The sequence below is a fragment of the Plecotus auritus genome, assembly GCF_963455305.1.
Source record: "Plecotus auritus genome assembly, chromosome: 3".
Classification (NCBI taxonomy): Eukaryota; Metazoa; Chordata; class Mammalia; order Chiroptera; family Vespertilionidae; genus Plecotus; species Plecotus auritus.
In genome coordinates this window covers 172,980,729-172,994,064 of record NC_137772.1, presented here as the reverse complement: position 1 = coordinate 172,994,064, position 13,336 = coordinate 172,980,729, and the positions used below count along the sequence as shown (strand labels likewise).

The following is a 13,336-nucleotide window of genomic DNA, read 5'->3' as shown; positions in this document are numbered from 1 at the left end:
AAGTCTTAACCAAACAGTGCGATTGTGAAGTGAGCTGAACAAGTACTGAAACGCAGCTTTCTCTGCGAGAGGGATTTCAGCCCTTGCCCAGTGGCACAAAAGGAGCCGGTGGGGCAACAGCTCCTTCCAGCTTTGGAAATGAAGAATTGGCGGGTGGGTCAGGCAGCTGCGGTGGCTTCCAGGCAGCCAAACGCCAGCCCAGCCGAGGCCGAGCGCCGAGTACTGCGGCTCCAGTGTCGGGTCCCTGAGCAGCCTTCGGAGGCGCCGAGCTGTAGCTGGTGGCGCAGGCAGCCAGGAAAGGAGTGTGTGTATCTGTATGCGAGACTGGGTGGGTCACAGACATCCACACGCAGACTTGGGGGATCTAGGGAGAGAGAGAAAACTGGCAGAACACAAACTAAGCAGGACCTCTGATTGCTCCCAAATAAAAATTCCAGATCTCCTCCCTCTCACTTCAGATACCTTCCCTAAGAAATTAATATATTTCCCAGAGCAGAATGGAAAGCAAAGGCAAGCAAGGTGAGGCCTGACTACGAATCCCTTCTGGGCCAGAGCCCAGGTCCACCCACCCTCTTCCCCCTTCAGAGGCACACAGGCCCCCAGGCCCTGGCCTGGAGCAGGGTGAGGCTCGGTAGGAGTGCTTGACTCGCCTTGGGAAACCCTCAAGCGCCCAGCTTCCAATTAGACCCTTAGCCTTGGGGACTTCTGACCAGTGACTGCCCCCCACTCAGGCCCAGGGCATGCCTGCAGTAAGTTTCTCTCCTATAATTAGTGCTTGTGAAAAGCATGTGTTTTGGATTGGGGAGGGGGCTGGAGCAGCAAGCGGCAACTTTCCCCCTTTATTCCTGTTCTGTGTTTTTTGAATTCTGTTTTTGAATCCACTAATTACAGCTCCCAAAGCAAAAATCTGCTCTTGCTGCCAAACCCCCTCGGAATGCCTGATTTCCGAGGCCGAAAGGGCAGAGCAACTCGGAGACCTGCGGGCCTGATGGGGGGTGTTCTCTGATTCTCCAGGCTTGTTTTATAGAAACAAAGAACAAGTTATCCCTCCCCTTCCTAGGACTTGTGCATATTTACAGAGCTCAACTGCAGTTTTAATAAAACATCTGTTCTTGCTTCTGTTGATGAGTTTCCATAATTGTTTTCAGACAAATTTAACAGGAAAATATAAATATATTTAGAAAAACCCAAGTCCCAGCTTTCTCCCCATAGACAGTCGTTCTTTTGCCAAAAAAAGAAAGAAATTAACATAAAATGAGAAAAGGAAAATGTAATCCAATGGAGGGAAGATTGGGCTCATCTGACCTGCTCTCCCCCCTTGGAGCGAATCCTTCCAGCAGATTTCAGCTGCATAATTAAAGATCTAACTGAAAGGAGGAAGCTTCTTTCCTCAGGAACGGAAGGTGATGGGGGAGAATGTGGTGCAAATTAATTTTGCTGAAAGTCTTTAAGCTTTGGGGAAAATTATTTGTGTTTCTGCTTCCCCTTCTCTCCCCCTCCCAACATTTCTGCCTCCCCCCTCTTGCCCCCCAGCAGCTGGTTTCTGTTCATTATAAATCGGCGAGACCTTTCAGTCTCTGCCCTCTGTTTAGGGATGTAATAAAACACTTAACTTTCTGGGGCTGAGACTTTCCTCAGGTCGCCCCCCCCCCCCCCCCCCGCAACACACTGCCTTTAGGCCCAAAGGAGACTCTCCCCAACTTTGGGGCCCCCTTCCCCTCTAGACTTGGTTTAGGAGGGGCTCAAGGAAACTCTGGCATCCTTGCTGGAGAGCTGCAGTACGTGTTTCCCCAGAAGCCCCTTCTTTCTTCCAAGGACCTTCCTTCCCCCACCCACCCATAAAAGAGATTTAAAAATACATAGAAAATCAACACTCATTGAAAGCAAAACTTCATTAAGATGTCCTATCTTCTATCATTCAATTTGTTGTACATTGCAACAATTTAATACCTTGTAGGAAATATCACTGACATGATTTATCTCTCTAGCAATCTCTTTCTGAAATGGGGGGTGGTGGAATTTACTCTTTCTTTGGCCTGTTCTACGTGTTACACCACTACCCTTAGGGCAGAAATGAGTCTGTGAACTCTGAGAGCGGCTACTTGTGTCCAGGGGTGCACTGACTTGTTCCTTAGCTCAGCCCCCTGGGTCTCCCCGCCCCTAGTCCTCCCTCTCTCTCTCCCTTTTGCCCTCCAGGGGGCCTGGAGCCCCAGCCAGCTGTTGGAAACCTCTGTTCTGTTCAGGCATGCCATGAATTGGAGGACAACTGGATTCTAGAGGGGAAAGCAATTCACGCTAGTGTCTGTGTTTGTGAACCTGCCACGTCACCCCAAAATGAGATGATTCATCTAAAAATTTCTTCTTAATTTAAGAACCCTCTCCTGCCCTTTCACCTTCAGCTCCTTGGGGAGAGGAAAGTATGGTCCAAGAGGAAGAACCTTTGTAATTACAGGGGTCTTTTCCCTACCCTTCTAAATAACAGCAAATTTCCTTCTCTGAAGGATTGAGCCTGTGATTTTAAAAGCCAACACAAATTATTTGGCAGGAAGACTCTTCAACCCGGTAAGGAGCTTCATGTATTAACTAGCATGTTGTCGCCACCAGCTCCTACACACTGTCTGCTTTTGGGTTCAAAAACTTTATTTTTCCCCCCTAGCGACACTCCAGGGAAACCTTAACGTTACAGAAGATGAATAAACGAGTTTTTTCCCAGCATAGTCCCGTTTATGGCTTTATTGCTACCCATTGATTACTCCGCTTTGTTACACAGAAGGAAAAGATCATAAAATCTGGCGACATCCGGGTCCTTGTTATAGCCAGTCCTCCCCCCAAAAAAATGATGAGGGGAAAATATGAGCTTCCATTGCCCTCTTCACTTGCCCCACCACCCCTTGTCAACTCAAAGCCTTTTTAGCCTATGTCACGATAGCAAATTAAGTTTGGATTAATCAGGAGTAAAACCCCATCTGCACACCTTCCGCTGCTTCAGTTCGCCCACTGCGGCTCCCTCAGAAACCTCGGACTCAGCTGCCTTCTCTTCCTTTTTCTCAGCCTCAAGGTGGAAAGAAATGGGGGGGGTAGGGGCTGCTGAGAGGCTGGGCCCCACCAGGTATGGCTGACCCTCCTGTGAGAGCTCCCTAGGAACACTTTGCTGGGATCTCCAAGCCCCAGAGCTCAGGTCCAAGGGTGCCTCCCTTAGCAGGGTAGAGAGCCCAGAGGGGGCAGGGGGCTTCTGACATGTGCAAGGGCTTGAGCTTGCAAGATGCTAAATGTCCATCAGAGCCCCACCAGCCTTCTCTTTCTGGCTGGATCTTATGTGAATTACCCCACCGGCCCTCAATGGCTCCAAATCATAAATTCTCACCAACATAAACAGGAGTTGATGTGTCTAGAAAGACTCTGAGTTCTTTCTCCTTCCTTTCTCTCTCTCTTTCTCTTTCACCTTTTGCTTCTTTCCCTCCCTTTCCTATAGTATCTTTATACATTCTCCCTTTTAGGCAAAAATGCTGCCAGAGTTTCCCCCAAAAGAGGGTGCTGAGGAAGAGGCAGAGGGAGCTGGGGAAGAGGAGAGCAGTTGCCTGGCCCCTCTGCCCACCTCAGATCTGCCACTACCCTGAAGTCTCACCCTTACCCCTTGAGACCTACTTGCTCCCCTACATCCAAGACTCTCAGCCACACCCTCCTTCCTCTGAGCATCATGTTTATGAATTTCTTCTTACTCTTGATTTAAAAAATTATTGGGGAAAAAATGCTGGTTTGGTGATGAGGAATCACTTCGTGGAATATCAAACCAGGATTTCCTGTAGGATTTCTGGGGATCCCCCCTGAGCTGGGAGGGAGCTCCTCCCATGGAGAAATCAAGATGTAATTTTAGGAGAGAGCAGATATAAAAGATGAAATCAGATTGAAAATACAGAGATTCTCCAGCCCTGGCTCTGGCCACTGCACAGCAAAGTTAGCTGGGGCTGAGCGAGTGCAGCCCTCCTTCCCTGGGCCCCAAGGCCCTGCTCACGGACATTCACCCTTCCTTCACCTCCAAATCAGCTCCCTTACGTGTATATATATTTTAAAAATCCAAGTCTTACTTTCAAAGCACACACTTAGTCTCAACTAGGGAATCAACAGAAGCAGAAGCGATTTTTTTCCCCCTTCTTGACATCTGGCTTGCGATTGGCTGGAAGGGGGTCAGCTGACTTTGTCATTTTGTCTGTCCTGGATTGGAGCCGTCCCTATAACCATCTAGTTCCGAGTACAAACTGGAGACAGAAATAAATATTAAAGAAATCATAGCCCGACCAGGTAAAGGCAAAGGGATGAATTCCTACTTCACTAACCCTTCCTTATCCTGCCACCTCGCCGGGGGCCAGGACGTCCTCCCCAACGTCGCCCTCAATTCCACCGCCTATGATCCAGTGAGGCATTTCTCGACCTATGGAGCGGCTGTTGCCCAGAACCGGATCTACTCGACTCCCTTTTATTCGCCACAGGAGAATGTCGTGTTCAGTTCCAGCCGGGGGCCGTATGACTATGGATCTAATTCCTTTTACCAGGAGAAAGACATGCTCTCAAACTGCAGACAAAACACCTTAGGACATAACACACAGACCTCAATCGCTCAGGATTTTAGTTCTGAGCAGGGCAGGACTGCGCCCCAGGACCAGAAAGCCAGTATCCAGATTTACCCCTGGATGCAGCGAATGAATTCGCACAGTGGTGAGTTTTACAGCTCCGAGATATAAATTAAATAAACTGAACTGGCTTTATGACCGGCTTCCCTAGAAGAACGGGCGGAGAGAGTTTTTTATGGCCCCATAAAAACAATCACGCTCGTCTCCTCGCCGACGCCGAGACAGGGCCCCCTCTTCTGCCCCCTCTGCTCGCCTCCCGCTTGCTCGCAGGGCCCTGGCCCCCTCGGCCCCTGACCGATTGGAGGGCTCCAAGGCGAGCTGGGGGGGGGGGGGCAGAAACAGGGCAGGGAGTGAGGGGAGGAGGCAGGAGGTGGGGGAACCCCCAAAGTTGAGTCAGTCTGAGGAGAAGGGAGGGGGAAGGAGGGGGCAGAAAGTGGGGGGAGAAGTTTCCAAGGAGCTAGGGTGCTTAGGGAGGTGGGGGAGTTCAATCGTTGAGAAATAGGGCCCTCATCCCCAGTGTTTAGGATTTTTCAAAAACCAGCTTTTAGATTTACAGCTTTCTGCCTGGTTCTTGCCCCCCCCCCCGCCCTACCACCATTCTGTGGGACACACACCTACCAACCTATAGGGTGGGGGGGACTGAAGTTGGGATCCTGGCTGTACCCCTAGTGGGGGTGGGGCAGGGCAAGTGGGAGAAGGCTGGAGGGGCCCTGGGCTGCTGGTCAAGTTGGGAGGGTCAGGACTTTGCTAGGCTAAATGCTCTGCGGAGGACGCCTTGCTGATTGTTTTTGGTGTGTTTTGTGCCTGATCTCTAGGGGTTGGCTATGGAGCGGACCGGAGGCGCGGCCGCCAGATCTACTCGCGGTACCAGACCCTGGAACTGGAGAAGGAATTTCACTTCAACCGCTACCTAACGCGGCGCCGGCGCATCGAGATCGCCAACGCGCTCTGCCTGACCGAGCGACAGATCAAAATCTGGTTCCAGAACCGCCGGATGAAGTGGAAAAAGGAATCTAATCTCACGTCCACGCTCTCAGGGGGCGGCGGAGGGGCCGCGGCCGACAGCCTGGGCGGAAAAGAGGAAAAGCGGGAAGAGACAGAAGAGGAGAAGCAGAAAGAGTGACCGGGACTGTCCCTCCACCCCTCTCCTTCTCCTCCGCTCCCCCAACGCCCTCCTGACCACACACTCTGTATTTATCACTGGCACAATTGGTGTGTCTTGACACCCTGAGAAAAATTAGGGAGTCAGATATGGACCTGAAAGTAAACTCTGGACCCCCGCCCTCACCGCACAAACTCTCTCACTATGCGCCGCCGCCTCCGCCTCCTCCTCCTCCTTCTCCTCCTCCTCCTCCTCGCTCCCTCGCTAGCTCGTTCTCGGCTTGTCTGCAGGCCCCTTCCCCCGCCCAGGCCTTGGGGGCTCTGTCCCTGAACCTCGCTTCAGACTCCACTGTTCTCCCTCAAATGAGGACTTGGCCTCCCACCCCCTCGGCGCCCCCTCCCGCCCCTGCGCAGAGAGCCGGCTCCCGGGCCCGGGGCCTCCACTCCGGGGCCTTAGGGCCCGGCCTGGCGGCGGGGAGGGCGGGAGGCCCAAGGAGGGTGCGTCTTGGCCCCACAGCCACCCCCAGGGCCTCCCCGCAGCCCCTGCCCGGCCCCTCTGCCCCAGCAAATGCCCAGCCCAGGCGAATTGTATTTAAAGAATCCTGGGGGTCATTATGGCATATTACAAACTGTGACCGTTTCTGTGTGAATATTTTTAGCTGTATTTGTGGTCTCTGTATTTATATTTATGTTTAGCACCGTCCGTGTTCCGATCCCATCTTAAAAAGAAAAAAAAAAGAGAGAGGGAAAATTACAAAAAGAGCAAAAAAGTGAATGACGTTTGTTTAGCCAGTAGGAGAAAAAAATAAATTCTAAAAAATCCCCTCGTGTTACCCTCCTGTATAAATCCGACCTCTGGATCCGTCCCCGAATATTTAATAAAACTGATATTATTTTTAAAAGTTTATATCGGGATTTCTGTGACTTCGCTCGCCCGCCTTGCCTGGGGGTGAAGGTTGGGGCACGCTCCCGGAGCCCCGCGCCTGCCTGTAGCCTGCGAGCCCCCAGCCTCTCCACTCGCCTTTCCCGAGCGGGCGCCAGCCTGGCCTCCCCCTCCGTGGGGCTGGGAGGCCTCTCCTGGGCTCCCTACGCGAAGCAACACACTCACCCCGCAAAAAAAAAGCGGCTTGGGATTTTGATGGGGGTAAGGGAGAAGCCGGGGTTAGTCAGCTTGGTCTCCAGCCCCACGCAGGCCTTTCTTCCTGCCTGTGATAGTGGGGTCCGTCTTCTGACCCACAAGCCCTCCAAATCCAGAAAAGCAGCATTATCCAGGGCACCAGGGCTCCCCCGCCCACTCTCGGAGTGAGGAGGGGGCGCCCTGTGAGCAGCCCCCTGCCCGCGCCAGGCCGACAGTTGCGAAACGTGGCGGAGGCGGAGAGAGGAGGGGAAAGGAAGACAGCGGGATTTGAGCCCTTCGCCGGGATTGAGCGATTCAAGGACATCTCGAAAAAGAAAGCCTGGAAACTGAGCTCTCGCCTGCTCTGGGACTCCTGACGTGGCTGGGACAAAATTTCTTCTTCCTCACAGCCCCAGCCCAGTCTGGTTCCTCACTCTTTCTTCTCCCCTCAAACTCCGCGGATGAGGAGCGCAGCCAGGCCTTAACCTTCCCCCAGCGCAGGCCTTCTCTCCCTAAGCCCAGCCAGAGAAACCTGAGTGGACTAGGGTGAGGTAGTGAGGGGGTCTCCCAGAGAGAAAAAAAAATCCGTCAGAGTTTTCTAGACCTTCCAGATCCCCGCCAGCGCCCCCTCCAGCGCCTCCGCCGGCGGGGGGGGGGGGGGGGGGGGAGGGACGCTTCTCCTGGCAGGGGCGGAGATTTCCTGGGGAGAGGCAGGCAGGAAAGAATAAGACTTGGAGCTTGGGGAGGGGGGTCGGAAAGGGGCCGAATGGCTGTATAGCCCCTGACCATGGGCTGTGAAGGTTGCCCAGGCGCCTGCTCTGCCCACCCCCTTCTCCTACCCCCAGTCAGGTTCTTCCTGCACTTCCAAATAGCTCAGAAATTCCTCTCCTGTGGGCCTTGTGGATTTAAGTCCCTGGTCCAGAGGCCTTTTCTCCATAGGGCACAAAATAGGTCATGTCCTCTGCCCTGCCCATATATTTGTGGAGGCTTGAATCTTGCTTTTCCATGCCCTCAATTAACATCTATTTTCTATCCGAAATATCTGACACAGGTATCACATGTGGGTCATACACAGGGATGTAGAGCAGTCTTCCAGGCCATTGTGTCTGGTTACACACACACACACACACACACACACACACACACGTTGAAAAGGACCTTGTTGCTACTCTGGGGTCTCTGGCATAGTGAGGAGGTCTACTCAGCTACCATGGCTCCTCACCTCCAGGCTCACCCCAGAGTCCCCAGTACTCTCAGCCTCATGACCCCACCCCACCCCCATCTAGTTCTGCCCACCCAGGATCACTTCTCCTGGGCATCCTGTCTACCTCTCCAGAGGCTTGGTTCACTTTTCCATGCTGACAAGCAACTTCTCAGCAATAGCAGTGCTTTGGGACATCCAAGGAGAGGAATCTCCAACCTGAGATAAGCCCCCTCTAAGTCCAACCTGGGCAGGTCCCCTCCCCCACCTAAGTCCCCTTCCCTCAGCCATTTTTGAAGATTGGAAGGCCCTGGGGATGAAGAGGACAGGTCTATCAGTTACCAAAAAAACCCTCAGTGCATCCTAAACGAGGCCTCCTCTTCCCTTAAAAATTAAATACAATTTCAAAGGCCATTTTAGGGGTTTGTTGCAGCAACAATCAGCTTCTCTACAGGGTAGAAAATCCATAGGTCTGAAAGGAGAGCCGGCGCGCCAGGCTGCAATTTCTCCAAGTAGGCACCAGGTGTCGCTATGGGCTCGTTGTCCCGGCTACCCCCAATTCAAAAGAACCATTTTTTTCCCTCCCCCTTCTCTCTGTTTCTCTCATTCCCTCTCCCCTTTGGTTAGGCTTTGCCAACATATCAAGATGCGTTTCGCCGGCTTCCATCACTAACCTCCCGGAGGTCATCAAACCAAATTTATGAGTGGCCGCTGGAGTCACGTGACTCTATTTAAGGCTCCCTTATTTGGGAAGAGCGCATAGGATAAAGAAAGAGATATCTCCACCTATAAATTGTGCACTTTGGAGAACAAAAAACCCCTCAACTTCAAAGAGTCACAAATCACCCTTAATCAAAAAGGGTGCAGAAATTTTTTTGGGCCCTCCCCGCCATGAGCTCCTACGTAGCCAATTCATTCTATAAGCAGAGCCCCAATATCCCTGCCTATAACATGCAAACTTGTGGGAACTATGGATCGGCCTCAGAGGTGCAGGCATCCAGGTACTGCTACGGCGGATTGGACTTAAGCATCACTTTCCCACCGCCTGCGCCTTCCAACTCTCTCCACGGGGTAGACATGGCTGCCAACCCCCGGGCTCACCCCGACCGCCCCGCCTGCAGCGCCGCGGCCGCTCCAGGACACGCTCTGGGCAGAGACGAAGCGGCTCCTCTGAACCCCGGGATGTACAGTCAGAAGGCGGCTCGCCCAGCGCTGGAGGAGCGAGCTAAGAGCAGTGGGGAGATCAAAGAGGAGCAGGCGCAGACAGGGCAGCCTGCCGGACTGAGCCAGCCACCGGCCCCGCTACAGATTTACCCGTGGATGACCAAACTGCACATGAGCCACGGTAAACTTTAGGACTTCATTTTGCGCGCTCGGGTCCGCCTGGGTTTTATAGGCCATGCGGGGCAAATAAAGAAAAAAAAACCTGCGGCCATAAATTTTACGATCCAGGCATCAATGGCTCGTAAAACTGTCCACTAAAAGGCTTAGAGGCTGTGTGCGCCCAAATTTACGACGACATAATTGGATCATAGGAACAAAACGTGTATAAAAGGCAATATTCAATTTTTGGGGGAGAGGGAGGGAGTTAAAAAAATAGAGGGATCTAAAGGGTGAGGAGCGCGGGGCTCCAGCGCGGGGATCCCCCCGCGGCTCCCTCCTCCCCCGTGGAGCCGGCTCGGCCTGCGCTCGCCGCTCCGGAGGACTCCAGCGACTTGGGAGGGGCGGGAGGGGGGTCCCCGGTGCTCGGATCTTGAGGGTGCTTATTGTTCGGTCCGAGCCTGGGTCTCCCTCTCCCCCCACCCCTCAGCCCCTCTGGCTGCGGAGTGAAGGCTGCGGCGGAAAGTTTCCTGCCTGGGCGGAGGCGCCTCTCCCGGGGCTGGGCTGGGCCGGGCCCGCCTGCGGCCCGCCGGGCCTGTCTCGCCCTGCTCGCCTCCAGTCCCTCCGCCGCGGGTCGGGGCCTGGGACTCGGGTGGGGACGCTGAGGCGCTGCACGCTATTCACCCCTTCCTGGCTTGGGGGGGCTTATATTCCAGAGACAGACGGCAAGCGGTCCCGAACCAGTTACACGCGCTACCAGACTTTGGAACTGGAAAAAGAATTCCACTTTAACCGCTACCTCACTCGCCGCAGGCGCATAGAGATCGCCAACAACTTGTGTCTCAACGAGAGACAGATCAAGATCTGGTTCCAGAACCGCAGGATGAAGTGGAAGAAAGATTCCAAAATGAAAAGCAAAGAGGCTCTTTAGGAGGCAGCGGGGAGGCCCGCCAAAAGCACCCTGAGCTCCTTTCACTCCCCTCGCCTTTCCTTTTCGGTTTTCCTCTCTGTTTTAGAGCAAGGGCGGTGGCTGGGGACCAGCTCCCGGGCCTCAAAGACAAAAGCGCTTTCCCCGGCATTCCGCATCTCCACCGACCCCAGGTTCCCGCGGGGCTGACCATGCTGTGCTGACTCCCCTCAGTTCTGCTCAGCTCTGGGGCGCCCCAGGGCCAGCTCCGCAGGGTTCCCAGGGCTGTGGCTTACTGGCGCTGCCCAGGCTGGCGCTGACCGGACCGGCCTGGGCCTCCTCTCAGGCTTCCAGCCCCAGCTTGACCCACCCGAGTTAAGGTGGGCCGTGTGGTTGCTGCAGGCCGGGCTCCCCGACCCTCCAGCCTCGCTCTCTCCTTTGTTCCCGGTTTAGGCTGGCCAGGCCTCTTCGATCTGGCAAGAGAGAACGGTTATGCCTGGGGGAGTCTGGCGCCAGACTCGGGGTGCTTCGTTGTAGGGACTACACTAACGTTGTTCGTTTTAAAAGGATTTGCATAATAAAAGGGGGAGCCGACTGAAGTCTGCCTCGGACTCCTTGGGTTGTCCTATGCTCTCTAAACCTTTCTCCCAACCCCAAACCCCGGGACCCTCTTCAGCCTGCGCCCTCTGCATGCCTTCAGGCCCCCAGCCTCAGACCACTAGCTAGCTCAACTATTGAGGTTCCCTGCCACAGGACCCCAGCAGCGGTCTGAGGGGCTCCTGGCTGCTAGTATCCTTGCCGCGACTTTCTGTGCCCGCCTGCCCCATCGCTGTTGTACAACTATTTATTGACTCCAGGTCTTTCCTGAAACTATATTTTGTCATATCAAATAAAGACAAAGAGAGAACAGGACTAAAAATGCAGTGGCTCCTCTCTGTTTGGGGCACATATTGGGCAAAAATGTCTAAATGGGCTGTGAGGTGCAGGGGGAGGCCCACAGCCTTTAAACCTCCCCTTTAAAGGAATTTTTAGGAGCTTCTTGGGGTATTGAGACAAGGCAGGTGAACTGAGCTCCTGTCCTGACCCCTGGCCCCAAGAAGAGCCTCAGGGGAAGGGGAGGACCCGGGTGCCTGTCCTATGCTGTGGCCATCCAAGGCATTCAGGCTTCTGTACCCCATTCCCTCCTTGGCTGAGTGGATCGGGGCCTCTAGACTGACAGCGGCCCTCACTGCAGGCCAGAACGAATCTGCAGGGACTGGTGGCCCTGTAGTACTCAGACTTGGCCCCCTGAAGATCTCTCCAGGGTTAAGGGGTCCCCGAGGGACCTAGGTGGACATAGAGAGAGGGCTGAGCCTAGGGTCCTATTTGGTCTCAGAAGGGTCCTCAGAGTTGGTGCTGCTTAGTAAAGGGGTGCTGGGGAAGTTGGAGGAGGTGTGTCTCAGCTTTCTCAGATGCTGGTGGAGGGTGAGGAGGGAGGGCAGTCTGCAGGGTGTCCCTGCCTAGCAGGAATCTTCAGACTGTTTCCCCACCTTCTAGGGCCTAGGGCTGTGCAGGACAATAAATGGAAAGGAGCTGCATAGACCGGTGCCTGAGTTTCATCTGTTTGCCATCATTTATCTCTGGTCGCTGGGATTTTGTGTAGGGGGAGGGTGGGCAAAAGGGAAGGGGGAAGGCAGATAATTCAGGTGGTGCCTGAGACTGGCTTAGGCCCATGCTCTGCTCTGACTCAGGCTCTTGGGATGGGAAGGGGGAGGAACTACTTTATAGGAGAAACAAATGTGGGAAGGGTCCATAAAACTTTACTGCATTTCCTCTCCTGCCTCCCACAATGGGGTGATTTCCTGGAGCCAAGCCTAGGCCCCCCACACTGGTGGTGGGGGGGAGAGGTTCAGGAGCTGGGCTAGAAGGTTTCTCCAGCAGCCAAGAGGGAAAGGGAGCAGGGAGGCTCTGGGGAGGGGTAAGGGGAATATTTATGATTATTAATGCTGATGCTCCTTGGATTTATTGTAAGGACTGACTTCTCTGCATCCTATTGCCTAAGCCACCTGTCATTTTTTAAAAGACCCAAGAGCCTTTCCTCACTCCATGCCAGCAAGTAGGAGGTCTCACCAAATGTTTATTGAACTGCACCCATTGCTACACCCTTCTTCACACTGCACTCACTCAGTCCAGATTAGGCCTCCCAAAGTGTCTCCTCCACTAGCACACAGCAGACAGCCCAGCACCAGCTTGCCTACTCTCTCTCTCTCTCTGTCTCTCTGTCTCTTTCTCCCTCTCTTTCTCAAATAAAATGTGTAATTTTTCGTCAGGGAGTTATTTTAATTTTTTCTCCATGCTGAGCAAAACTATTGGGTGAGCGGTGAAGCATGGAGAAGCACTGGCGTTACCAGTGGGTAACCGTTAACTAAGAAAGAGGCCCTGGCGCCTGCCATCACCTGCCCCAGCCTCCCTGACTGCCGGAGGCACTGGGCTTCCTCCCCAGGGGATGCACCGCCCCAGGGGGAGAACCAAGGGCTTTGCCAGGGGTGGGGGCAAAGTTGCTCCGACCCCCTGGGCAGGGTGCTCCAGCCCCACCTTGCACTGACTGCCTCCTCCCCGAAGGGTTTGGGCCTCTCTTTCACTGGAAGAGCTGGGCAGGCTTGGGTAGATGCAGCCATGCCTGCCCGTTCCCCTCTCTTGTCACAGTCTGCAGGTCTTCGCCCAGGCCCCAGCCTCTGCTTCAGCAACATCAGTAGCCACAACCCTGCACTGGGAGTGGGTACAGCCCAGGCCCTTGCTTTTCGCCCTGAGCAGAGGCTTCTACTTTGGAGTCTGAGTTGGTTCCCCCACCGGCCAGCCCCCTGGAACAATCTCCACGTACCAGGGTTTAGCATTACTCTGGGGGAGTTAGTGGAGGGGCTCCTGGGTCCCAAACAGAGACAATGAAGCCTGCCTCTTCACTTTGCCCTGAAACCCACCCCCTCTGTCATTGAGAAAGAAGGGGAAGAAGCATGACTTACCTTCCCGGGGGAGTGGGAAGAGGGGGATACGGCCCACTCTGAGCAATTAGAGGAGAGAGGAGG

At 54.1% G+C, this 13,336-nt stretch overlaps 2 protein-coding genes across 2 annotated transcripts; both read left to right on the top strand.

The window, feature by feature from the left end:
* The first annotated feature begins 4,252 nt into the window (after nt 1-4,252).
* On the top strand, nt 4,253-6,634 carry HOXC6 (homeobox C6). The gene is made up of 2 exons (XM_080661856.1): nt 4,253-4,713; nt 5,444-6,634. The coding sequence occupies exons 1-2, from the start codon at nt 4,314-4,316 to the stop codon at nt 5,749-5,751; spliced, it is 708 nt and encodes a 235-aa protein (XP_080517982.1). The 5' UTR covers nt 4,253-4,313; the 3' UTR covers nt 5,752-6,634.
* Nucleotides 6,635-8,900: 2,266 nt separating this feature from the next.
* On the top strand, nt 8,901-11,188 carry HOXC5 (homeobox C5). The gene is made up of 2 exons (XM_080659281.1): nt 8,901-9,392; nt 10,084-11,188. Exons 1-2 carry the CDS (start codon nt 8,939-8,941, stop codon nt 10,296-10,298), a joined length of 669 nt encoding a protein of 222 aa, XP_080515407.1. The 5' UTR covers nt 8,901-8,938; the 3' UTR covers nt 10,299-11,188.
* Nucleotides 11,189-13,336: the final 2,148 nt, after the last annotated feature.